The sequence below is a fragment of the Carcharhinus amblyrhynchos genome, chromosome 7 (assembly GCF_965287045.1).
Source record: "Carcharhinus amblyrhynchos chromosome 7, sCarAmb.v2.hapA, whole genome shotgun sequence".
Classification (NCBI taxonomy): domain Eukaryota; kingdom Metazoa; phylum Chordata; class Chondrichthyes; order Carcharhiniformes; family Carcharhinidae; genus Carcharhinus; species Carcharhinus amblyrhynchos.
In genome coordinates, this window is record NC_137330.1 from 122,897,809 (window position 1) to 122,925,410 (window position 27,602).

Below are 27,602 nucleotides of genomic sequence, written 5' to 3' on the forward strand. Positions count from 1 at the left end.
TCAGTCCCACCATCCCTGGAATTAGCCTGGTAAATGTTTGCTGCAGTCCCTCAAGAGCAAGAACACCCTTCCTCAGAAAAGGAGACCAAAACTGCACACAGTGCAGTAGGTGTGATCTCACCAAGATCCTGTCTAGTTGCAGCAACAACATCCCTGCTTCTATACTCGAAGCCTCTCGCAATGAAGGCCAACTTGACATTGGCTGTCTTTACCGCCTGCTGCACCTCCATGCTTACCTTCAGTAACTGGTGCACAAGGATAGCCAGGTCCCACTGCACACACCCCTCTCCCAATTTACAGCCATTCGGGTAGTAATCTGCTGCCTTGCTTTTGCTTCCAAAGTGAATAACTCCCATTTATCCAAATTATACTTATTTTCTGAGGAAGTAGAGACATTTGTGGGATTTCTTAACTCTAATGTTATCTGTAGTGATTACAGTTTACTCTTGAAAACAGTTTACTCGTTTGCATTGATGCCAATACTTTTGACCCAATGACATTGTAGGCTAAGTGATGTGTTCAAGTTGTGTTCAAGACATGTAAGATAATGAAGAGGATAGATAGGGTAGAGGTAGAGAGATCCTTCCAGCTTAGAAAGGATAGCAGAGCTAGAGGGCACAGCCTCAAAATAAAGTGGGGGGGGCAGTCTAGATCAGAGTTGAGGAGGAACTTCTTCACTCAAAGGGTGGTGAGTCTCTGGAATTCTCTGCTCATTGATGTGGTGGAGGCTACCTCGCTGAATATATTTAAGTCACGGGTAGATATGTTTCTGATAGACAGGGGAATTAAGGGCTGTGGGGAGAAAGCGGGAAAGTGGAACTGATCCACTTCGGATCAGCCGTGATCTTGTTGAATGGTGGGGCAGGCTCGAAGGGCTAGATGGCCTACTTGTCCTATTTCTTATGTTCTTATAGTTTTCAATATGGTTAATAATTGCTGTAACAGTTGTGAAATTTCTGCAGCTTTAACTATAAACCAATGTAGTCCTGGTTGTGAAAGACTAGAAGATGATCCCTTCCAACATAACTTGAGACCTGACTTAACATTTAAATCGAAACTCTGAATTTAGAGATTCATTGTGAAATTCCTGGTCTTTATTTTATTGTATGGTACGTAATTATTTTCAGAAAATGAAGTTCCTGCTTCTGCAGCAGAAATACTTGGAATATCTCGAAGATGGCAAGGTTCTGGAAGCCCTACAGGTCCTGCGTTGTGAACTGACTCCATTGAAATACAACACAGAGCGAATACATATCTTGAGTGGGTAAGTGGGAGAAGGAAAAGTCCATTTTCACTAGTGCAAATGCTCAAAGCGTACAATTGCACGTTGCCTGAGAGTATATTTTGGGTTGCTGGATAATGTGTGGAGGCCTACGTTATTGCTTTGTCTTTTCCGCTTGGAACAAATAACCGTGATGTTGGTAATAAATTTGTGACATTAGCCTGCTGAATGACCTGATTTGCCAATGGACGCTTCCATCTGTTTTTAAAACTGCAATTATAAACTCTGCTTTTTGTTTCATCCTATTTATTAGTGACTCTTTCCTCACTAGTTTACATGATCCTTAACACAGACCCATGCCCAACTAAGTGTGTTGCTAATTTTCAGATTATTCAAAGCAGAATGGTGATACTGAAGCTTTGGATTTATAATTTTTGTCTTTTACATTTATCTAAATAACTTGTGCTGGGATTTGATTGTTAAGGTGATATCCATTCGCTATTTTCTTTCTGTGAAACTAGTCTGCAGATGGCGATAGGCTGCATTTGGTTGAGAAGGCTATTTTGTCCAAACCATTCTTTGCACATTTCAAGCAGGAACCCAGTTATTTTCTGTAACATTTCATACAAATTGGCTGATTTTGTTTACCTGCATTTGAAATTGATTTGCCATGTTTTGCCCATTACCAAAGCTATCCCCAGGAAACTAGGATCAATTTACCAATCAACCCACACATCTAGGCCAGCATTTATTGCACACCTCTAATTCTCTTGAGAAGATGATGGCGAGCTACAGTTTATTTGGTGCAAGTTCACCCACAGCATCCTACTTGGCCATGCATTCCAGGCCCCCACTACCCTCTGCGTAAAAAAAAAAAAATCCCTCTGATATCTGAGTTATACCTCGCCCCTCTCACCTTGAGCCCGTGATCCCTTGTGATCGTCACCTCTTCCCACTATTCACCCTATCTATACCCTTTATAATTTTGTACACCTCTATTAGGTCTACCGTCATTCTCTGTATTTCCAGGGAGAACAACCCCAGTCTACCCAATCTCTCCTCATAGTTAAGACCCTCCATACCAGGCAACATCCTGGAAAACCTTCTCTGCACTCTCTCTAAAGCCTCCACGTCCTTCTGGTAGTGCGGCGACCAGAACTGGACGCAGTACTCCAAATGTGGCCTAATCAGCATTCTATACTGGAGCCGACGAGGGAGCGAGCTATCTTGGATCTGGTGCTATGTAATGAGGCGGGTAGAATCAGGGACCTTGCGGTGAAGGATCCTCTTGGGGAGAGTGATCATTGTATGGTGGAGTTTCTGGTGCAGATGGAGGAGGACAAAGTGGGTTCCTGGACACGTGTCCTTTGTTTGAACAGAGGGGAGTACGATAGGATGAGAGGGGAATTGGCGAATGTGGACTGGGGGAGCGCGTTGGAAGGTAGGTCTGCTGAGGAGCAGTGGAGGATCTTTAAGGAGATCTTTCTTGGTGCTCAGCAGAAATTTATTCCGATGGTCAAAAAGGACCGTAGGAGGAGAGGTAATAAGCCGTGGATAACAAAGGAGGTGAAGGAAAGTGTTAAATTAAAAGCGGAGGCATTCAGAGTAGCTAGGAGTAGTGGGCGAGAAGAGGATTGGGAGAGGTTTAAATGTCAACAAAGATTGACAAAGAAATTGATAAAGAAGGGTAGGAGAAACTACGAAGCTGGGCTAGCACTTAATATAAAAAAGGATAGCAAGAGTTTTTATAAGTATATAAAAAGGAAGAGGCTGGCTAGGGTGAACATTGGACCCTTAGAGGATGAGAAGGGGGACTTAGTGGTAGGGGATGGGGAAATGGCTGAGGTCTTGAATAACGTTTTTGTTTCGGTCTTCACGGAGGAGGACGTGAATAATTTGCCGGGTGTTAGAGACGGAAAGGTGGTAGGACTGGAGGGTCTCAATGACATTACTGTTACTAGAGAGGCGGTGCTTGACAGACTGGAGGGGCTGATTGTGGACAAGTCCCCAGGACCGGATGGAATGCATCTGAGGGTTCTGAAAGAAATGCTGGAGGTGATAGTGGATGCCTTGGTGGTTATTTTCCAGACGTCGCTGGATTCCGGGGAAGTGCCGGAAGATTGGAAAACGGCTAATGTTACGCCATTGTTTAAGAAGGGTGCCAGGCAAAAGGCGGGGAATTATAGGCCGGTTAGTTTGACATCTGTTGTAGGTAAAATGTTCGAATCCATCATCAAGGAGGAAATAGCGAGGCATCTTGAGGGGAATTGCATGATAGAGCAGACGCAGCACGGTTTTGTTAAGGGGAAGTCGTGTCTGACAAATTTACTGGAGTTCTATGAGGATGTGTCTAGGGCGGTGGATAGAGGAGAGCCGGTGGATGTGGTCTTTCTTGATTTTCAAAAGGCGTTTGACAAGGTACCTCACAAGAGGTTATTGCAGAAGGTCAGGGGACATGGAGTTGGGGGTAGGGTGTTAGCGTGGATAGAGGACTGGTTGTCAAATAGGAGGCAGAGAGTGGGGGTCAATGGGTGCTATTCGGATTGGCGGTTGGTGGCTAGTGGAGTGCCGCAGGGGTCGGTGCTGGGGCCTCAGCTATTTACCATTTATATAGATGATCTGGAGGAGGGAACCGAGTGTATGGTATCGAAATTTGCTGATGACACCAAGATTGGTGGAATGGCAAATTGTGCGGAGGGTGTGGAGAGTCTGCAGAAGGATCTAGATAGGCTGGGCGAATGGGCCAGGAACTGGCAAATGGAATTTAATATTGGCAAGTGCGAGGGGGTCCACTTTGGTAGGAAGAATAGTAGGAAGGATTATTACTTACGTGGAGAAAAACTGCAGCATGCGACGGTGCAGAGGGACCTCGGGGTCCTTGTGCATGAGTCGCAAAAACCCAGCTTGCAGGTGCAGCAGGTGGTCAGGAAGGCGAATGGGATGCTGGCCTTCATAGCGAGGGGGATTGAATATAAAAGTAGGGAGGTCTTGCTGCGACTATATAGGGCATTGGTGAGGCCGCAGCTGGAGTACTGTGTGCAGTTTTGGGTGCCGTACTTAAGCAAGGATATTTTGGCCTTGGAGGGAGCGCAGAGAAGGTTTACTAGGCTGATGCCGGAGTTGAGGGGGTTGAGCTATGAGGAGAGGCTGAATAAACTAGGCTTGTACTCGTTAGAGTTTAGAAGAATGAGGGGACAGCTCATTGAGACGTATAAGATGATGAATGGGATGGATAGGATAGAGGTGGAGAGACTCTTCCCGCTCAGAAAGGACAGTAGGACTAGGGGGCGCAGCCTCAAGATAAAGCGGGGGGTGGCAGTTTAGAACGGAGTTGAGGAAGAACTTCTTCACTCAAAGGGTGGTGAATCTCTGGAATTCTCTGCCCGTTGAAGTGGTGGAGGCTACCTCACTAAATAATTTTAAGACGCGGGTTGATGGATTTTTGATAAGAGAGGGGATTAAGGGTTATGGGGAGAGGGCGGGAATGTGGAACTGAGCCACGACAGATCAGCCATGATGTTATTGAATGGCGGGGCAGGCTCGGGCCAGATGGCCTACTCCTGCTCCTATTTCTTATGTTCTTATACAACTACAACATCAGACTCCAGCTTTTATACTCTGTACCCTATCCTAGAAAGGCAAGCGTACCATATGCCTTCTTCACCACCTTCTCCACCTGTGCTGCCACCTTCAAGGATTTGTGGACTTACACACCTAGGTCCCTCTGTGTTTCTATACTGTTGATGGTACTGCCGTTTATTGTATAACTCCCCCCGACGTTAGTTCTTCCAAAATGCATCACCTCGCATTTATCTGGATTAAATTCCATCTGCCATTTCTCAGCCCAATTTTCCAGCCTATCTATATCCTGCTGTATTGTCTGACAATGTTCATAGCTATCCGCAAGTCCAGCCATTTTTGTGTCATGCACAAACTTGCTGATAACACCAGTTACTCCTTCTTCCAGATCATTTATATAAATCACAAACAGCAGAGGTCCCAGTACAGAGCCCTGCGGAACACCACTGGTCACAGACCTCCAGCCGGAAGAAGATCTTTCGACTGCTACCCTCTATGTCCTGTGGCCAAGCCAGTTCTCTACCCATCTAGCCACCTCTCCTTGTATCCCATGAGCCTTAACCTTCTTAACCAACCTGCCATGAGGGACATTGTCAGACACCTTACTGAAATCCATATAAACGGCATCCACGGCCCTTCCTTCGTCAACCGTTTTTGTCACCTCCTCAATTTCTAAGGCACGACCTCCCTCTTACAAAATGCTGTCCGTCACCAATGAGATTGTTCCATTCTAAATGCGCATACATCCTATCTCTAAGAATACTCTCCAACAACAACTTCCCTACCATGGACGTCAAGCTCACCGGCCTATAATTACCCGGGTTATCCCTGCTATCCTCCTTAAATAATGGTACCACGTTCACTATCCTCCAGTCCTCGGGGACCTCACCTGTGTCCAGTGAAGAGACAAAGATTTCCGTCAGAGGCCCGGCAATTTCACCTCGTCTCCCTGAGCAGTCTAGGATAGATGCCATCAGGCCCTGGGGAGTTGTCAGTTTTAATGTTCCCGAAAAAACCTAACACTTCCTCCCTTGTAATGGAGATTCTTTCTAACGGGTCAACACCTCTGAGACATTCTCAGTCAACACATCCCTCTCCTTTGTGAATACTGATGCAAAGTATTCATTTAGGATCTCCCCTATTCCCTTGGGTTCTAAGCATAATTCCCTTCCTTTGTCCCTGAGAGGTCTGATTTTTTTTTTCCTGACAACTCTTTTGTTCCTAACATGAAAAAAATGCCTTAGGATTCTCCTTAATCCTGTCTGCCAAGAACATTGTGACCTCTTTTTGCCCTTCTAACTCTCCGTTTGAGTTCTTTCCTACTCTGTCTGTATTCCTCCAGAGCTCCATCTGTTTTCAGTTGTCCGGACCTAACATACGCCTCTTTTCTTTTTGATCAGATCCTCAACTTCCCTGGTTATCCGTGGTTCTCGAATCCTACCTTTCCTATCTTTTTTTACAGGCACATGTCTCATCAAGTGTTCCTTAAAAGACTCCCACGTGCCAGATGTGGACATACGCTTGAACAGCCTCTCCCAATCAACGGCCACCAATTCCTGCCTAATCTGGCTATAGTTAACCGTCCCCAAATTTAGCACCCTATCTGTAGGACAACACTCATCCTTGTCCATTACTATCCTAAAGTTAACAGAATTGTGGTCACTATTTGCCACATGTTCCCCTACTGAAACTTTGATGACCTAACCAGGCTCATTTCCCAGAACTAGATCTAGTATAGCCCCCTCTCTAGTTGGGCTATCTACATACTGTTCCAAAGAACCTTCCAGTACACATTTTATAAATTCCTCCCTGTCCAGACCCCCAGCCCTAAGCACTTTCCAGTCTATACCAGGGAAATTAAAGTCTCTCACTACAACAACCCTATTTTTTCTGCAACTATCCAGAATCTCCTTACATATCCATTACATATAGACTATGGAGAAATCAGTGAATTGGTCCAGTAAAGCTAAGAGAAATAAAACACAGTGTACAAAACACGACAGGACAGATGGTCTGAGGTATGTTTGCTTTAATGCGAACGCTATGACAGGTAAGGCGGATGAATCGTAGAATCCCTACATCACGGAAGGAGGCCATTCAGCCCAATGAGCCTGCACCGAGCCACGATCCCGATAACCCCACATATTTATCCTGTTAACCCCCTGACACTAAGGGACAATTTAGCATGGCCAATCAACCTAATCCACACATCTTTGCACTGGGAAGAAACTGCAGCACTTGGAGGAAGCCCATGCAGACACGAAGAGAATATGTAATCTTCACTCAGACAATGACCCAAGCCAGGAATCGAACCCTGGTCCCTGGTGTTGTGAGGCAGATGTGCTAACCACTGTGCCACCTTGCCACCCTGAACTTAAAGCTTGGGTTATTACATGAAACTATGATGTTGTAGCAATTAGAGATTTGGATGAAAGAACGGCAGGACTATCATTCCAGGATTTAGATGCTTCAGTCGAGATGGAGAGGGTTATAAAAGGTGGGGGTGGTGTTTACTGATTAGGGAGAATATCATAGTTATACAGAGGGAAGACACCTTAGTGAGATCATGCAGTAAGGCCAATTCAGGAACAGGAGCGGTGCAATCACTGAACAAAAAACTGTATAGCACAGCACAGCATAAGGCCCTTTGGTCCTCCAAGCCTTTGCCAATCATGTTTACCTATCTAACCAACTGCTTAGATCCCTCTATTCCCCATTTGTTCAAATGCAAATCAAGATAAGTCTTAGATGTGGCTAATGTAACTGCCTCACCCACCTCACTTGGCAATGCATTCCAGGCCCCCACCACCCTCTGTCTAAAAAAACTTCCCCCTCAAATCTCTACTGAACCTTTTCCCCCTTATCTTGAACTTGTGCCCCTTTGTAATTGTCACTTCTGCTCTGGGAGAAAGCTTGCAACCCTATTTATACCCCTCATAATTTTATAAACTTCTATTAGGTCGCCCTTCTCTCTTTCCAGAGAGAACAATCCCGTTTGTTCAATCTTTCCTCATAGCTAATACCTTCCGGACCAGGCAACATCCTTTCCTGCACTCTCTGCAAAGCCTCCACGTCCTCTGGTAGTATGGTGACCAGAATTGGACAGGGTATTTCAAATGTGGCCTAACCAATGTTTTATATGGCTAACATAATTTGCCAACTTTTATACTTGATGCCTGTCTGATGAATGCAAGCATTCCATATGCTTTCTTTACTACCTTTTCCACCTGTGCTGCCACTTAAGGATGTGTGAGCGTGTACTCCCAGATCTCTGTGTCAATGTTCTTGATTGTTCTGCCATTTATTTTATAACTTGTGCTTGAATTGGATCTACCAAAATGCATCACCTCACATTTGTCTGGATTAAATTCCATCTGCCATTTCATAAGAACATAAACATAAGAACATAAGAAATAAGAGCCGGAGTAGGCCATCTAGCCCTTCGAGCCTGCCCCACCATTCAATAAGATCATGGCTGATCTGAAGTGGATTTCTCCACCCAATTTCCAGCCTATCTATATTCTGCTGTAATCTCTGACAATCTTCATCACTATCCGCAACTCCTCCAATCATAGCATCGCCTGCAAACTTGCTAATCAGGCTAGCTACCTTTTCTTCCAAGTCATTATATATTACAAACAGCAGAAGTCCCAGCACTGATCCCTGTGGAACATCAGTAATCACAGACCTCCATTTAGAAACATGCCCTTCCACTGCTACACTTTCTTCTATGGCCAAGCCAGTTTTAAAATCATCTAGCTAGTTCACCCCTGATCTCATGAGATTTAATTTTTTGCACCAGTCTGTCGTAAGGGACCTTGTCCATGTAGACAACACCACAGCCCTTCCCTTGTCAATCAATTTTGTCATCTACTCAAAAATCTCAATTAAATTATTTAGGCATGACCTCCTACATACAAAACCATGCTCTGTCACAAACAAGACCATTCAGTTCCAAACATGTAGTGATCCTACTCCTAAGGATCTTCTCCAACAGTTTCCATATCACTGATGTCAAGCTCACTGGCCTAAAATTACCCGGGTTATCCTTGCTACCCTTCTTAAGTAAAAGGACAACATTGGCTATCCTCCAATCCTGTGGTACCTCACCAGTGGCCAACGAAGAAAGAGATTTCTATTAGAGGCCTAGCAATTTCATCTCGTTTCCCTCAGTAATCTGGGATAGATGCCGTCTGGCTCTTAGGATTTGCTACCTTAATGTTTTTTAATTCACCTAATGCTTCCTCCCTTCTAATGATGACTTGTTCTAAAATGTTTACACACCCCTCCAAGATACCACCAATCGACGTGTCCCTCCTTTGAAATACTTATGCAACGTATTCATTAATATTTTACCTGTTTCTCTTGGTTCTACACATACTTCCGCTCATTTGTCTTTTAAGTAGACCAACTGTTTCTCCAGCTACCCTCTTGTTCCTAATATAAGTAAAAAATGTCTTGGGATTCTCCTTTAATCCAGTTTGCCAAGGGCATTTTGTGACTCCTCCTAACTCCGTGTTTGAGTTCTTTTCTATTTTCTCTGTATTCTTCAAATGCTAGTGGGATGAGGCAAAAAATGGTTCGGCACAGACAAGAAGGGCCAAAAGGCCTGTTTCTAAGCCATAATTTTCTATGGTTCTATGCTTCATCTGTTTTCAATTAGATAGACCTCACGTATGCATCCTTTTTCTTTTCGACTAGACTCAAAATTTGCTTGGTCATCCACGGTTCCTGAATCCTGCCTTTCCTGTCCTTCCTTTTCGTAGGCACATGCCTGTCTTGCACTCCAATCAATTGCTCCTTAAAAGACCTCAATGTGCCGAATGTAGATTTACCCTCAAACAGCCTCTCCCAAACAACAGCCTCCAAATCCTGTCTAATCTGGTTGTAGTTAGCCTTCCTGCAATTTAGCATCTGTTGGGGTTACACTATAGACCACCCAACAACCAGTGTGAAATGAAGGAACTGATATGTCAGCAGATTATAAGAAGGTGTAAAAACAACAGGGTTGTTGTGCTGGGTGATTGTAACTTCCCCAACATACACTGGGATTCCTTTAGTATCAGGGGCTTGGACGGGGCAGAGTTTGTTCAGTGTGTCTAAGAGTGCTTTTTGAGGCAATATGTAGATAGTCCAACTTAGGAAGGAGCTATTTTAGACCTGGTTCTGGGAAATAAGTCCAGACAGGTGATTGGTGTCCCAGTGGGTGACCATTTTGGGAACAATGATCATAATTCTGTAAATTTCAAGACACTTGTAGAAAAGGATAGAAGTAGTCACAGAGTGAAAGTACTAAACTGGGGAAGAGTACTTACGAGAGTATTAGGCAGGGGCTAGGGAATGTAGATTGAGGGTGGCTGTTTGAGGGTAAATCCACACCTGATATGTGGGAGTCTTTTAAAAGTCAGTTAATAATTCAGAACATGTAAGCCCCTGTAAAAATGAAGGATAAAGATGGCAAGATTCGGGAACCCTGGATGACGAGAGAAATTGACAGGTTTGGAAAGAGTGAATAGTCAGTCATTTTCCCTGGGTTGAAGGTTCAGTTACTTGGGGGCATAGGTTGAAAGTGAGGGGGAAAGTTTAAAAGAGATGTAAGAGGCAAGTTTTTCACACAAGGTAGTGAATGCCAGAAACGTGCTGCTGAAGAAGGTGGTGGAAGCAGATTCTGTAACCGCATTTAAGAAGTATTTGGATAGATACGTGAATAGGCAGGGAATAGAGGGATATGGACCATGTAGAGGCAAGAAAATATTAGATTAGAGAGGCATCTGTGTCGGCACAGATTTGGCGGGCCGAAGGGCCTGTTCTTGTGCTGTGCTGTTATTTGTTCTCTTTGATTCTCCCTGTGTGGCTGCTGAAAGGTCATCTCAATTTCTTTCTCCGCAGGTATCTAATGTGCAGCCATACAGATGACCTGAGAGCAAAGGCTGAATGGGAAGGAAAAGGGACCGCTTCACGATCAAAGTTACTTGACAAGCTTCAAAGTAAGTTAATTCTGCTTGCAAGCAAAGTAGTAAAGAAATATTGAAATAGTTTTATTAAGAACATAAGAAATAGGAGCAGGAGTAGGCCATCTAGCCCTTCGAGCCTGCCCCGCCATTCAGTAAGATCATGGCTGATCTGTCGTGGCTCAGTTCCACCTTCCCGCCCTCTCCCCATAACCCTCAATCCCCTCGCTTATCAAAAACCTATCAACCCGCGTCTTAAATATATTTAGCGAGGCAGCCTCCACCACTTCAACGGGCAGAGAATTCCAGAGATTCACCACCCTTTGAGTGAAGAAGTTCCTTCTCAACTCCGTTCTAAACCGCCCCCCCTTTATCTTGAGGCTGTGCCCTCTCGTCCTACTGTCCTTTCTGAGCGGGAAGAACCTCTCCACCTCTATCCTATCCATCCCATTCATCATCTTGTACATCTCAATGAGATCTCCCCTCATTCTTCTAAACTCTTAACGAGTACAAGCCTAGTTTATTCAGCCTCTCCTCATAGTTCAACCCCCTCAACTCCGGTATCAGCCTATAAACCTCCTCTGCACTCCCTCCAAGGCCAAAATATCCTTGCGTAAGTGCGGCAACCAAAACTGCACACAGTACTGCAGCTGCGGCCTCACCAGTGCCCTGTACAGTTGCAGCAAGACCTCCCTACTTTTATATTCGATCCCCCTCGCTATGAAGGCCAGCATCCCATTAGCCTTCCTGACCACCTGCTGCACCTGCAGGCTGGGTTTTTGCGACTCCTGCACAAGGACCCCGAGGTCCCTCTGCACCGTCGCATGCTGCAGTTTTTCGCCCTGTAAGTAATAGTCCTTCCTACCAAAGTGGACCACCTCACACTTGCCAACATTAAATTCCATTTGCCATTTCCTGGCCCATTCGCCCAGCCTATCTAGATCCTTCTGCAGACCACAGATCTTTCAGGCAGACCACAGAGCATCTTTCAAAGAACTGATAATCTTTCAAACATTTGATGTTTGTCTTGGTGCCTGGGTACTGTGAACAGTCTGTGGAGCACAGAGCTGCTTGGGATGAATCTTCGCAAGAGACACTCCAGACCTGCTTTGCAAAGGCACATTCCTGAAAGAGATGATCCTTTTCCCTCACAACACTCACCTTGAGGGCAAAGATTCTAGATATGTAGGCAGGATCCAAAGGGAAGGACCTTTCTCACCACCAGCCACGCTGGAACTCCTTTTCCAACATGGCCTCTAGAGTGTTAGAGTAAAACAAGCTTTATTTAACAACACAGTTTAAATAAAAGTAGCAAATGAAGCAGTTTAATTATTAACAGCTGAACAATATCCAGGGTGAGATATCTAAATGGATACAAAATTGGCTTCTTGACAGAAGCCAGAGGGTGCTTGTAGAGAGTTGTTTTTTCAAACTAGAGGCCTGTGACCAGTGGTGTGCCTCAGGGATCAGTGCTGGGGCCACTGTTATGTCATTTATATTAATAATTTGGATGAGAATATAGGGTGCATGGTTAGTAAGTTTGCAGATGACACCAAGATTGGTGGCATGGTGGACAGCGAGGAAGGTTGTCTCCAATTGCAGTGGGATCTTGATCAATTGGGCCAGTGGGCTGACGAATGGCAGATGGAGTATTAGACAAATGCGAGGTAATGCATTCTGGTAGATTGAACCAGGGCAGGACTTACTCAGTTAATGGTAGGGCACTGGGGAGAGTTACAGAACAGAGAGATCTAGGAGTATATGTTCATAGCTCCTTGAAAGTGGAGTCACAGGTGGACAGAGTGGTGAAGGCGGTATTCGGCATGCTTGGTTTCATTGGTCAGAACATTGAATACAGGAGTTGGGATGTCTTGTTGAAGTTGTACAAGACATCGGTAAGGCCACACTTGGAATACTGTGTGCAATTCTGGTCACCCGATTATAGGAAGGATATTACTGAATTAGAAAGAGTGCAGAAAAGATTTACCAGGATGTGACCAGGACTTGGTGAATTTATTTATAAGGAGAGACTGAGTAGACTGGGGCTTTTTTTTCTGGAGCATAGGAGACTGAGGGATGACCTTATAGAGGTCTGAAAAATGAAGAGGGGCATAGACAAGGTAGATAGTCAATATTTTTTCCCAAAGGTAGGGGAGTCTAAAACTAGAGGGCATAGGTTTAAGGTGAGAGAGGAGAGATACAGAAGTGTCCAGAGGGGCAGTTTTTTCACACAGGGTGGTGAGTGTCTGGAACAAGCTGCCAAAGATGGGCACAATTCTATCTTTTAAAAAGCATTTAGATAGTTACATAGGTAAGATGGGCATAGTGGGATATGGGCCAAATGCAGGCAATTGGGATTAGCTTAGGGGTTTTAAAAAAAAAGGGCGGCATGGACAAATTGGGCCGAAGGGCCTGTTTCCATGCTGTAAACCTTTATGACTCTATTTAAAAATGAAAGGAAGCAACTTGACTTTATAGCTTATCACTATTCCACTTCCAGGTAGGCCCCATTATGCATAAATCTAATCCACTTTTAAATAAATAATTAACAAATCCAGGCATATTTGCTTTAACATTTGTTAACGGCCTTTGAGCTTTGAGTTCCAGAAGCCTGCAAAATCCTTACTTTCTCCAAGCTTCAGCTGCAAACTAAATAGTTTTCTGCAGAAGTTTTTTCTCTCTGCTGCAGACCGAGGATTGCACATTAATCACATCACATGATCCTGTCAATCACTCTAATCAGAAATCTCAGGAGAACTTAAGTAAACAAAGCCCATTAACTCCACATAACTCCTTACAAGCTTGAAATGAGTAATTATCCTGCTCTTCCAGCATCTGGGCTGTTATACCTGAGACATACCAACTGCCGTAAAAGAAAGCTAATTTTTTTTAACATTCTCCTTAAACACAAAAAAAATCATATTAACTGGCTGAAGACTGACATCTGTGATGCTGGGGACCTCTGGAGGAGGCTGAGATGGATCATCTGCTTGGCACTTCTTTGTGAAAGGTGTATCAAATGATTCAATCGTATCTTTTTCACTGTGTTGGGCTCCCCCATTGAGGATGGGGATATTTGTGGAGCTGCCTGCACGAGTTGTTTAAATTGTCCAGCACCTTTCATTGCTGCAGAGGACTGCAGAGCTTAGATTTGATCTGTTAGTTGTGGAATTGCTATGTATGCCTATGACAGAAGTACTCTCATGATCTGACTTCACTAGGTTTGCCTGATGCTGCTCCTGGCATGCCCTCCTCCACTTGCTATTGAACTAAGATTGAGTCCCTGGCTTGACCATATTGGTAGAGTGGGGGATATGGTGGTCCATGAGATTACTGATTGTGGTTGAGTATAATTCTGCTGCTGCTGATTGCCCAAAGTGCCTTATGGTTGCAAAGTCTTGAGTTGCGAGATCTGTTTGAAATCTACTTCATTGAACATGGTGGTAATATCACTTAGCATGATAAGAGAATATTCTGAATTTGAAGATGGGATTTTATCTCCACAAAAATTGTGGTGGTTACTCGGACCTGTACCATCATAGACAGATGTTTCAAAGGCAGACAGGTTGATGAAGTGGCGGCCCAGGAAGTTTTGTTCTCCTGCTTGTCCCTTTACCTTTAGCCAGTGACTCAGTCTAGCAGCTATATCCTTTAGGTTTCGAGTAGCACGGTCAGTGGTGGTGCTACCAAGCCATTTTTGGTGATGGATATTGAAGTTTCCCCAATTCAGAGTACATTCTGTGCTCTTAACCTCAGTGCCTCCTCCAAGTGGTGTTCAACATGAAGGTGTACTGATTCATCTGCTGAGGGGGAATTGTGGGGAGTGGGAATCAGCAGGAGGTTTCCTTTCCTGTGATTGAACCGATGTCATGGGACCTCATGGGGCCCAGAGTCACTGTTAAGGACTCCCAGAACAACTCCCTCCTGACAGTGCCACTATGCTGCTGGGTCCGTACTGCCACTGGAACAGAACGTACCCAGGGATAGTGATGGTGGTGTCTGAGACGTTGTCTTAGGGAATGTCAAGCTGTTTCTTGATAGACAGCTCTTCCCATTTTGGCACAAGCCCCAAATATTAGTATGTGAGATTGTCAGGGTCAACAAGGCTGAGTTAGACATTGTTGTATCCGGTCCTGAGTTTAGTGCTGGGTTACCACAATATTTATTTATATGATCCATGTTGCTTGGTTTAAATGTCAAACAATGCTTGGCAACTATCTGTCAATCACCATTAACTGTTGTATTCTCTGTGACAATACCTCTATCAATCAAAAATTTTAAATTTTACTTTATTTTGCTAGTGTACCTGCCTCCTTCAGTGATGTTGCCTCCACGACGCTTACAAACTCTGCTACGCCAAGCAGTGGAACTGCAGCGAGACCGGTGCCTTTATCACAATACAAAACTAGATGGCAACCTAGACTCAATGTCTCTACTCATGGACCATGTTTGCAGTAGGTAAGTAATAAGTCATCACATGCTGGCTATCATAGAACCTTATTTTATCCCTCAAAATACTGCATATAATGTTGATATTTTTAAAATGCAGTTGATCTTGTATAAGCAAGAATAGAAGCTATTTTGAATGGCTAGCTGATTCTATTTTTTCTTGGAGTACTCATTGAACAAGTAATAAGCAGGATGTTAGGAAGAGTCTCTTGAGTTAAAAACTTTTTTTTCGGTCTCAAATACCAGAACGTACAGCCAGATTTTAGTTAATATCCTCATCTGAAAGACAGCAGCAGTTTCTTGCTCCTGCTGTGGGATGACATCCTTGATTGTCATCCAGTTTTCAACTGGAATTAGAGCCAACAATCATCTGACTTGGATGAAACTCCATTGAACTGAGTTAATGGACCAGGACATGTTAAAGTATTTTTACTATGTCAGTTCTAAAGTATTTCTCTACATATTTATAGCAAGAAAATAAGTTTGTGTCTTTATAGGAAGACAAGATGAAATGGTTTAAATTGAAATCTTCCATTCACCAGGCATTAAACTGTGGAAGCTAATAAGTATGATCTAGTTGTGATGGAGTGTCTGTTGAAATGTCTTGATTAGTTCTGGAGACTGGTCTGGTTCTTTGGGGATGGGGAAATGGGTATGTTTCTCTGTTTATTTATTTATTAGTCACAAGCAGGCTTACATTAACATTGCATGAAATTAATGTGAATATACCCTCGTTGCCACACTCCGTCGCCTGTTCAGGTACACTGAGGGAGAATTCAGCATGGCCAATGTACCTAATCGTCACGTCTTTCGGACTGTGGGAGGAAACCCATGCAGACACTGGGGGAACGTGCAGACTCCACACAGTGACTCAAGCTGGGAATCGAACCCAGGTCCTTGGTGCTGAGAAGCAGCAGTGCTAGCAACTTGCATCTGGTGTAAGTTGTGGGATATGAAAATGCTACTTATTTCAGTGTGGGTTATTTATCAGCCAATTGCAGGTGATCTATTGCACTTTACTCCAGCTTCAGTGTCACCAGCTGTAGCTGCAGCAGACAGGCATTCCTCTGTGTCACTTGTGAGAAGTATTTTGAATGCTGAATGTTTACAGCTATCAAACAATCTAGGCAGTGTAATTTAATTTTAAAGCTGGATATTGCAAATAAGTTGGAGAAATAATGGATTTGGGGAATGTTTGGTATGCCGCCTTATCTAGATTTAGGTGGTCATGAACATCTTTTGCTAAGAACGTGAAGCAGCCATTCTTTGCTTTTTTAAAGAAAAATTGCATCTCCCACTGAGTCTGCAGTCTTTTTTACCTTTTCTTTCAGAATCATACTTGATCTAACCAAAATTTGACTTGATTTCTCAGCAACAGATTGATTGGATCCTCTGTTTTCATTTTGACCCCTTTATAATTTGGTGTTGTTAGGAAATAGTTTTAAGTAAGTTAAACTTGTATTTGTGGGAGTGAGAAGTAAGTTAAGCTTTATTTCTGTTAAGCTTAATTCTATTTCTGCAGTTGTTTTTTTTACAGATGCTGCTGGGATAGTTTCCTGGAACAGTGTGTGTTGGAGCCGATGAGGGAGCGAGCTATATTGGATGTGGTGCTATGTAATGAGGCGGGTAGAATTAGGGACCTTGGGGTGAAGGATCCTCTTCGGGAGAGTGATCATTGTATGGTGGAGTTTCTGGTGCAGATGGAGGAGGAGAAAGTGGGTTCCCGGACGCGCGTCCTTTGTTTGAACAGAGGGGAGTATGGTAGGATGAGAGAAGAATTGGCGAATGTGGACTGGGGGAGCGCGTTGGAAGGTAGGTCTGCTGAGGAGCAGTGGAGGATCTTTAAGGAGATCTTTCTTGGTGCTCAGCAGAAATTTATTCCGATGGTCAAAAAGAACAGTAGGAGGAGAGGTAATAAGCCGTGGATAACGAAGGAGGTGAAGGAAAGTGTTAAATTAAAAGCGGAGGCGTTTAGAGTAGCTAAGAGTAGTGGGCGAGAAGAGGATTGGGAGAGGTTTAAATGTCAACAAAGATTGACAAAGAAATTGATAAAGAAGGGTAGCAGAAACTATGAAGCTGGGCTAGCTCTTAATATAAAAAAGGATAGCAAGAGTTTTTATAAATATATAAAAAGGAAGAGGCTGGCTAGGGTGAACGTTGGTCCCTTAGAGGATGAGAAGGGGGACTTGGTGGTAGGGGATGGGGATATGGCTCAGGTCTTGAATAACGTTTTTGTTTCGGTCTTCATGGAGGAGGACGTAAATAATTTGCCGGGTGTTAGAGATGGAAAGGTGGTAGGACTGGAGGGTCTTAATGACATTACTGTTACTAGAGAGACAGTGCTCGACAGACTGGAGGGGCTGATTGTGGACAAGTCGCCAGGACCAGATGGAATGCATCTGAGGGTTCTGAAAGAAATGGCGGAGGTGATAGTGGATGCCTTGGTGGTTATTTTCCAGACGTCGCTGGATTCCGGGGAAGTGCCGGAAGATTGGAAAACGGCTAATGTTACGCCGTTGTTTAAGAAGGGTGGCAGGCAAAAGGCAGGGAATTATAGGCCGGTTAGTTTAACGTCTGTTGTAGGTAAAATGTTAGAATCCGTCATCAAGGAGGAAATAGCGAGGCATCTTGAGAGGAATTGCTTGATAGAGCAGACGCAGCATGGTTTCGTTAAAGGGAAGTCGTGCCTAGAGTTCTATGAGGATGTGTCTAGGGCGGTGGATAGAGGAGAGCCGGTGGATGTGGTCTTTCTTGATTTTCAGAAGGTGTTTGACAAGGTACCTCACAAGAGGTTATTGCAGAAGGTCAGGGGACATGGAGTTGGGGGTAGGGTGTTAGCGTGGATAGAGGATTGGTTGTCAAATAGGAGGCAGAGAGTGGGGGTCAATGGGTGCTATTCGGATTGGCGGATGGTGACTAGTGGAGTGCCCCAGGGTTCGGTGCTGGGGCCTCAGCTATTTACCATTTATATAGATGATCTGGAGGGGGGAACCGAGTGTATGGTGTCGAAATTTGCTGATGACACCAAGATTGGTGGAACGGCAAATTGTGCGGAGGGTGTGGAGAGTCTACAGAAGGATCTAGATAGGCTGGGCGAATGGGCCAGGAACTGGCAAATGGAATTTAATGTTGGCAAATGCGAGGTGGTCCACTTTGGTAGGAATAATGGTCGGAAGGATTATTACTTACGTGGCGAAAAACTGCAGCAGGTGACGGTGCAGAGGGACCTCGGGGTCCTTGTGCATGAGTCGCAAAAACCCAGCTTGCAGGTGGTCAGGAAGGCTAGTGGGATGCTGGCCTTCATAGCGAGGGGGATTGAATATAAAAGTAGGGAGGTCTTGCTGCGGCTGTATACGGCATTGGTGAGGCCACAGCTGGAGTACTGTGTGCAGTTTTGGGCGCTGTACTTACGCAAGGATATTTTGGCCTTGGAGGGAGTGCAGAGGAGGTTTACTAGGCTGATACCGGAGTTGAGGGGGTTGAGCTATGAGGAGAGGCTGAATAAATTAGGCTTGTACTCGTTAGAGTTTAGAAGAATGAGGGGAGATCTCATTGAGACCTATAAGATGATGAATGGGATGGATAGGATAGAGGTGGAGAGACTCTTCCCGCTCAGAAAGGATAGGGGGCACAGCCTCAAGATAAAGGGGGGGCGGTTTAGAACGGAGTTGAGGAGGAACTACTTCACTCAAAGGGTGGTGAATCCCTGGAATTCTCTGCCCGTTGAAGTGGTGGAGGCTGCCTCGCTAAATATTTTTAAGACGCGGGTTGATGGGTTTTTGATAAGAGAGGGGATTAAGGGTTATGGGGAGAGGGCGGGAATGTGGAACTGAGCCACGACAGATCAGCCATGATCTTATTGAATGGCGGGGCAGGCTCGAAGGGCTATATGGCCTACTCCTGCTCCTATTTCTTATGTTCTTATGTATTTTAATGAGGTTTTACCACTCTAAAGCAAACATGTAAAAAAGCTGAATTGTTGCCTGGCAACATGGGAACAAAGCAGTTTGAGGTTCATTTGGTGATTATGCTCTGAGGTGCAAAGAGCAATTTAAATCTTTCTAGCAGGACATGAAAAAAGACTGCAGAGAGCAGGTCCCAAGGTCGCAAACCCAGGGAGAGAGACAGAAGGAAGTTCTAAGGAGACCTCCTAGTCAAAAGGAAAGAACAGAAATCTGGAAAAGGTTCTGTTAAGTAAAGATCAAGGAGCAGAGGCTCCATCATGCAGACCTGGAATAATGTGGGCCTGAGAAGCCGGAGATCCAAGGAAACCCAGAGGGTAGTGACTACTTTCTATGGACCTGTGAAGCAATGGGGTTCTGTTGGCCCAGATAGGCATCTCAGTGACTGTGTGGAAGGTGAGACTTGATGCACACTCAAGGACAGCGGAATGTCTGAAGGAGAGGTTGAACCCCTTGGTGCGGGCATCAGAGAGAATGTACTGCTGGGAGAAGACACCAGGACATGTTCTTCAGATTGGAAACCCACAAGTGAAAGACAGACCATACCATAGAGAGGGCAGTAGCACAGGCACCTCAGCCTTGACAGTGGTCCATCAAGTTTGAGGTTTCTTCAGCTTGTTTGGACAGGGGTGGGAACTCCAGGATGGTTGAGCTAACTGACTCTGGCATTGTGATATAGGAAGCCATTTAAGTTGGAGTTTGAAAAGCAATGTAGTAGTGGTTGGGGTTAGTTTGTCAGAGGGGTTGACACCATTAGCTGCAGCAAAGAATGCAAATCCATGCCTTGTGCCTGAGTTCAGGACATCTGGGGGTGGAGAGTAACAAGATCAAGCTACCCTACTCCCTATCATTCTGGTGTGTTCCATGCGCCTATCCAATAACTGCTTGAAAGTTCCTAAATTGTCCAACTTTACTATCACAGCAGGCAGTACATTCCACACCCCAACCACTCCGAGTAAAGAATCTACCCTCGGACATCCCTCCTATGTCTCCTATCATGAACCTTATAGTTATGCCCCCTAGTAACAGCTACACTCATCCAAGGAAATAGTCTCTGAACGTCCACACTCTCTATCCCCCTCATCATCTTATAAACCTCTAAGTCGCCTCTCATCCTCCTCCTTTCTAAAGAGAAAAGCCCCATCTCCCTCAACCTTTCCTCATAAGACCTCCCCCCCCCGCCCCAAACCAGGCAGCATCTGGCAGCATCAGCAATCTCCCCTGCACACTCTCCAATGCTTCCACATCCTACTTATAGTGAGGTGACCAGAACTGCACACAATATTCCAAATGTGGTCTCACCCAGGTCCTGTATTGTTGCAGCATAACCCCACAACTCTCAAACTCAAACCCCCTGTTAATAAACGCTAACACACTATAAGCTTTCTTCACGGCTCTATCCACTTGAGTGGCAACCTTCACTGGTCTGTGGATATGAACCCCAAGATCACTCTGTTCCTCCACATTCTTCAGAACCCTGCCGTTGACCCTGTAATCCGCATTCAAGTTTGCCCTTCCAAAATGACTCACCTCACACTTAACATAAGAACATAAGAAATAGGAGCAGGAGTAGGCCATTTAGCCCTTCGAGCCTGCCCCGCCATTCAATAAGATCATGGCTGATCTGTTGTGGCTCAGTTCCACTTTCCCGCCCTCTCCCCATAACCCTTAATCCCCTCTCTTATCAAAAACCCATCAACCCGCTTCTTAAAAATATTTAGCGAGGCAGCCTCCACCACTTCAACGGGCAGAGAATTCCAGAGATTCACCACCCTTTGAGTGAAGAAGTTCCTCCTCAACTCCGTTCTAAACCGCCTCCCCTTTATCCTGAGGCTGTGCCCCCTAGTCCTACTGTCTTTTTTGAGCGGGAAGAGTCTCTCCACCTCTATCCTATCCATCCCATTCATCATCTTATACGTCTCAATGAGATCTCCCCTCATTCTTCTAAACTCTAGCGAGTACAAGCCTAGTTTATTCAGCCTCTCCTCATAGCTCAACCCCCTCAACTCCGGTATCAGCCTAGTAAACCTCCTCTGCACTCCCTCCAGGGCCAAAATATCCTTGCACAGGTGCGGCGCCCAAAACTGCACACAGTACTCCAGCTGCGGCCTCACCAATGCCCTATACAGCTGCAGCAAGACCTCCCTACTTTTATATTCAATCCCCCTCGCTATGAAGGCCAGCATCCCATTTGCCTTCCTGACCACCTGCTGCACCTGCAAGCTGGGTTTTTGCGACTCATGCACAAGGACCCCGAGGTCCCTCTGCACCGTCGCCTGCTGCAGTTTTTCGCCACGTAAGTAATAGTCCTTCCTACCATTCTTCCTACCAAAGTGGACCACCTCACACTTGCCAACATTAAATTCCATTTGCCATTTCCTGGCCCATTCGCCCAGCCTATCTAGATCCTTCTGCAGACTCTCCACACCCTCCGCACAATTTGCCTTTCCCCCAATCTTGGTGTCATCAGCAAATTTCGACACCCTACACTCGGTTCCCTCCTCCAGATCATCTATATAAATGGTAAAAAGCTGAGGCCCCAGCACCGACCCCTGGGGCACCCCACTAGTCACCAACCGCCAATCCGAATAGCACCCATTGACCCCCACTCTCTGCCTCCTATTTGACAACCAATCCTCTATCCACGCTAACACCCTACCCCCAACTCCATGTCCCCTGACCTTCTGCAATAACCTCTTGTGAGGTACCTTGTCAAACGCCTTCTGAAAATCCAGAAATACCACATCCACCGGCTCTCCTCTATCCACTGCCCTAGACACATCCTCATAGAACTCCAGTAAATTTGTCAGACACGACTTCCCTTTAATGAAACCGTGTTGCGTCCGCCCTATCAAGCAATTCCCTTCAAGATGCCTCGCAATTTCCTGCTTAATGACGGATTCTAACATTTTACCTACCACAGACGTTAAACTAACCGGCCTATAATTCCCCGCCTTTTGCCTGTATCAGGGTTAAACTCCATCTGCCTCTTTTCGGCCCAGCTGTGCATCCTATCTATGTCTTTCTGCAGCCAACAAGAGCCCTCCACCTCATCCGCTACTCCACCAATCTTGGTGTCATCAGCAAATTTACTAACCCACTCTTCAGCCCCCTCTTCCAAATCATTGATAAAAATCACAAATAGCAGAGGACCCAGCGCTGGTAACTGGCCTCCAGTCCGAGAATTTTCCCTCCATCACTGCCCTCTGTCTTCTATGAGATAGCCAGTTACTCATCCAATCGGCCAAATTTCCTTCTATCCCACCCTCCTTACTTTCTTCATGAGCCTACCATGGGGAACCTTACTAAATCCATATATATGACATCAGCTGCTCTACCTTCATCTACACACGTAGTTGCCTCCTCAAAGAATTCAATCAAATTTGTGAGGCAAGACTTACCCTTTATGAAACCATGCTGACTATCCCGGATTAAGCTGCACCTTTCCAAATGTTCATAAATCCTATCCATCAGGCCCTTTTTCATTAACTTACTGACCACCAAAGTAAGACTAACTGGCCTGTAATTAGCGGAGTCATTCCTATTCATTCCATCCTTGAAGAGAAGAACAACATTTGCCACTCTCCAGTCCTCTGGTGCAATCCCCATGGACAGTGAGGACCCAAAGATCAAAGCTAAAGGCTCCGCAAGCTCATCCCTTGCCTCCCGATGTATCCCATCTAGCCAAGTGGACTTATTGACCTTTTAAAATTGCTAATACATCTTCCCTCAGAACATCTACCTCCTCCATCCTATCAGCCTGTATCACACTCTCATTCTCAAAAACATAGCCCCTCTCCTTGGTGAACACTGAAAAAAAAGTAGTCATTCAACGCCTCACCTATCTCTTCTGACTCCATGCACAAGTTCTCCCTACTATCCTTGACTGGCCTTTACCTGACAGGAATGTCTGATCAGCCCTGATCCTACTGAATGGCAGAGACTCAAGGGGCTGAATAGTCTACATCTGTTCCTTTTATGATCTCTAGATGCTGGCTTCTCCATCATTTCTGGGAAGTTATTTGTGTCTTTCTCGGTGAAGACAATTAAAGTAGATATTTAATTGCTCAGCCATTTCTTTGTTCCCTATTATAAATACTCAGACTGTAAGGAGCCTACATTTGTGTTCAGTTACCTTTTCCTTTTTGCATACTTAAAGATTTTACAGTGTGCTTTTATGATCCTTGCAAATTTACTCTTCTCTATTTTCCTATCTTAATATTCTTCTAATAACAAACATAGAAAATAGGAGCAAGATGATCCGGCTCTTCAAATTTGCTCTACCATTCATTATGATCGTGGCTAATCAACTCGATAGCCTGATCCTGCGTAAATTGTATATCCTTTGACCCCTTTCACACTAAACTACAACTTACTCCTTGAACATTTACAATGTTTTGACCTCGATTACTTTCTGTGGTGAATTCCACAGGCTCGTCATTCTGGATGTAGAAATGTTGGGACGTAGATAAGCTGCACAGCTGGGCTGAGAGATGGCAAATGGAGTTTAATGTGGAAAAGTGTGAGGTGATTCACTTTGGTAAGAGTAACAGGAGTACAGAATATAGGGCTAATGGAACGACTCTTGGTAGTGTTGACGAGCAGAGAGATCTCGGTGTGCATGTGCATAGATTCCTGAAAGTTGGCACCCAGGTTGATAAGGCTGTTAAGAAAGTGTACGGTGTGTTAGCTTTTATTGGTAGAGGGATTGAATTTCAGAGCTGTGAAGTCATGTTGCAGCTGTACAAAACTCTGGTGCGGCCGCACTTGGAGTATTGCGTACAGTTCTGGTTGCAGCATTATAAGAAAGATGTGGAGGCATTGGAAAGGGTGCAGAGGAGGTTTACCAGGATGTTGCCTGGTATGGTGGGAAGGTCGATAGGATAGAGGTGGAAAGACTCTTCCCGCTCAAAAAAGACAGTAGGACTAGGGGGCACAGCCTCAAGATAAAGGGGGGGCGGTTCAGAACGGAGTTGAGGAGGAACTTCTTCACTCAAAGGGTGGTGAATCTCTGGAATTCTCTGCCCGTTGAAGTGGTGGAGGCTGCCTCGCTAAATATTTTTAAGAAGCGGGTTGATGGGTTTTTGATAAGAGAGGGGATTAAGGGTTATGGGGAGAGGGCGGGAAAGTGGAACTGAGCCACGACAGATCAGCCATGATCTTATTGAATGGCGGGGCAGGCTCGAAGGGCCAGATGGCCTACTCCTGCTCCTATTTCTTATGTTCTTATGTTCTTATGTTCTTATGTCTTATGAGGAAAGGCCGAGGAACTTGAGGTTATTTTCGTTAGAGAGAAGAAAGTTAAGAGGTGACCTAATTGAGGCATACAAGATGATCAGAGGATTAGGTAGGGTGGGCAGTGAGAGCCTTTTTCCTCGGATGGTGATGGCTAACACGAGGGGACATAGCTTAAAATTGAGGGGTGGTAATTATAGGACAGATGTCAGAGGTAGGTTCTTTACTCAGGGTAGTAAGGGCGTGGAATGCCCTGCCTGCAGCAGTTGTGGACTCGCCAACTTGTAAGGGCGTTCAAATGATCAGTGGATAGGCATATGGATAATATTGGAATAGTTTAGGTTAGAGGGTCATTAGATTGGTTCCACTGATCAGTGCAACATCGAGGGCCGAAGGGCCTGTACTGCGCTGTAATGTTCTATGTTCTAACATTCTGGCCTGGGCTGATAAATGGCAAGTAGCATCTGTGCCATGCAGGTGTTAGTCATAAGAACATAAGAAATAGGAGCAGGAGTAGGCCATCTAGCCCCTCGAGCCTGCCCCGCCATTCAATAAGATCATGGCTGATCTGATAGTGGTTCAGTTCCACTTACCTGCCTGCTCCCTGTAAGCCTTAATTCCCTTATTGGTCAAAAATCTATCTGTCTGTGACTTAAACGCATTTAACGAGGTAGCCTCCACTGCTTCAGTGGGCAGAGAATTCCAAAGATTCACTACCCTCTGGGAGAAGAAGTTCCTCCTCAACTCTGTTCTAAATTGACTCCCCTGTATTTTGAGGCTGTGCCATCTAGTTCTTGTTTCCATTCTAAGTGGAAATAATCTCCCTGCTGCTACCCTGTCTAGCTCCTTCATTATCTTATATTACTATAAGATCTCCCCTCAGCCATCTAAACTCCAATGAGTACAGGTCTAGTCTACTCAATCTGTCCTCATAAGCTAACCCCCTCGTCCCCGGAATCAACCTGGTGAATCTTCTTTGCACTCCCTCCAAAGCTAATATATCCTTTCTCAAATATTCAAATAGTCAGTTACTATCTCCAACAAAAGATAATCTACTTGATGTTCAGCATCATAACATCTGTTGAACTGGATCAGCTCATAAATATAAGAACATAAGAAATAGGAGCAGGAGTAGGCCATCTGGCCCTTCGAGCCTGCCCCGCCATTCAGTAAGATCATGGCTGATCTGTCGTGGCTCAGTTCCACTTTCCCGCCCTCTCCCCATAACCCTTAATCCCCTCTCTTATCAAAAACCCATCAACCCGCTTCTTGAAAATATTTAGCGAGGCAGCCTCCACCACTTCAACGGGTAGAGAATTCCAGAGATTCACCACCCTTTGAGTGAAGAAGTTCCTCCTCAACTCCGTTCTAAAACGCCCCCCCTTTATCTTGAGGCTGTGTCCCCTAGTCCTACTGTCTTTTTTGAGCGGGAAGAGTCTCTCCACCTCTATCCTATCCATCCCATTCATCATCTTTACGTCTCAATGAGATCTCCCCTCATTCTTCTAAACTCCAACGAGTACAAGCCTAGTTTATTCAGCCTCTCCTCATAGCTCAACCCCCTCAACTCCGGTATCAGCCTAGTAAACCTCCTCTGCACTCCCTCCAAGGCCAAAATATCTTTGCGCAGGTGCGGCGCCCAAAACTGCACACAGTACTCCAGCTGCGGCCTCACCAATGCCCTATACAGCTGCAGCAAGACCTCCCTACTTTTATATTCAATCCCCTTCGCTATGAAGGCCAGCATCCCATTCGCCTTCCTGACCACCTGCTGCACCTGCAAGCTGGGTTTTTGCGACTCATGCACAAGGACCCCGAGGTCCCTCTGCACCGTCGCCTGCTGCAGTTTTTCGCCCCGTAAGTAATAGTCCTTCCTACCATTCTTCCTACCAAAGTGGACCACCTCACACTTGCCAACATTAAATTCCATTTGCCATTTCCTGGCCCATTCGCCCAGCCTATCTAGATCCTTCTGCAGACTCTCCACACCCTCCGCACAATTTGCCGTTCCCCCAATCTTGGTGTCATCAGCAAATTTCGACACCCTACACTCGGTTCCCTCCTCCAGATCATCTATATAAATGGTAAAAAGCTGAGGCCCCAGCACCGACCCCTGGGGCACTCCACTAGTCACCATCCGCCAATCCGAATAGCACCCGTTAGAGCAGATCAGAGGCTGGGAATTCTCTAGAGAGCAGCTCATCTTACTGCTCAAAGCTTGATATCATCTAGAAGTCTCAAGTCAGGATGGAAGCTTGACACCATCCAAGATAAAGCATTCTGCCCAATACCTTAAATATTCACACCCTTCACCTTTGGAATACAGTGGCAGCGACTTGAGACTCCTTCAATAGCACCATCCAATTCCGAGACTTGTAGCTCCTAGAAGGTGTTTAAATCACAGGTAGATAGATATCTGATTGATAAGGGAATTAAGGGTTATGGGGAGCAGGCGAGTAAGCGGAACTGATCCACTTCAGCCATGATCTTATTGAGTGGCGGGGCAGGCTCGAGGGGCTAGACGGTCTACTACTGCTCCTATTTCTTATGTTCTTATATTCTAAGGACTGGGTTCCTGATGCTGCTGACGAGCTATGTTGCTATTTCATCATTGGTGGGTCAAAATCCTGGAAGTCCCTCCGTAACAGCACTGTGGGTGTATTTACATCACATGAGCTGCAGTGGTTCAAGAAGGTGGTTCACTGCCACCTTCTTAAGGACATTTATGGATGGGCAACAAATGCAAGTATCTCATACCGAGAACAAATAAGAAAAAGTTGCGTTTGTTGAATGTGTGTGTCAGGTAATAGATATGACTGTGAGGATGATATTTGAGTAATCTATTATACAAATCTTCCAGTACCCAGATGTAAGATGATACCCAGATGATATACCCAGGAGTATAACATCAAGGGTAGGACTCTTAGCAGTGTAGAGGATCAGAAGGACATTGGGGTCCGAGTCCATAGGACTCTTAAATCTGGAGGATGTGGTCAAGAAGGTGTATGGTGTGCTAGCCTTCATTAATCGAGGGATTGAGTTTAGGAGTCGGGAGATAATGCTGCAACTTTATAAGACCCTTGTCAGACCCCACTTGGAGTGCTGTGTGCAGTTCTGGTTGCCTCACTACAAGAAGGATGTGGAGGCTATTGAAAGGGTGCAAAGGAGATTTACAAGGATGTTGCGTGGATTGGGTGGCATGCC

General features: G+C 45.2%; 1 protein-coding gene across 6 annotated transcripts in view; it reads left to right on the plus strand.

Annotated features, from left to right (window-relative positions):
* LOC145345263 (WD repeat-containing protein 26) overlaps nt 1–27,602 on the plus strand; it is a 155,013-nt gene that overhangs the window by 24,293 nt on the left and 103,118 nt on the right. For all 6 annotated transcript variants that reach the window (XR_013887043.1, XR_013887044.1, XM_080193078.1 and 3 more), the window contains exons 4-6: nt 1,128–1,264; nt 10,691–10,788; nt 15,054–15,210. Coding sequence is in view for 4 of the 6 variants with exons in the window: in XM_080193078.1 (XP_080049204.1) it covers nt 1,128–1,264; nt 10,691–10,788; nt 15,054–15,210 (392 nt within the window). In the remaining 2 variants the exon portion in view is untranslated. The remainder of the gene's footprint in view (nt 1–1,127; nt 1,265–10,690; nt 10,789–15,053; nt 15,211–27,602) is intronic.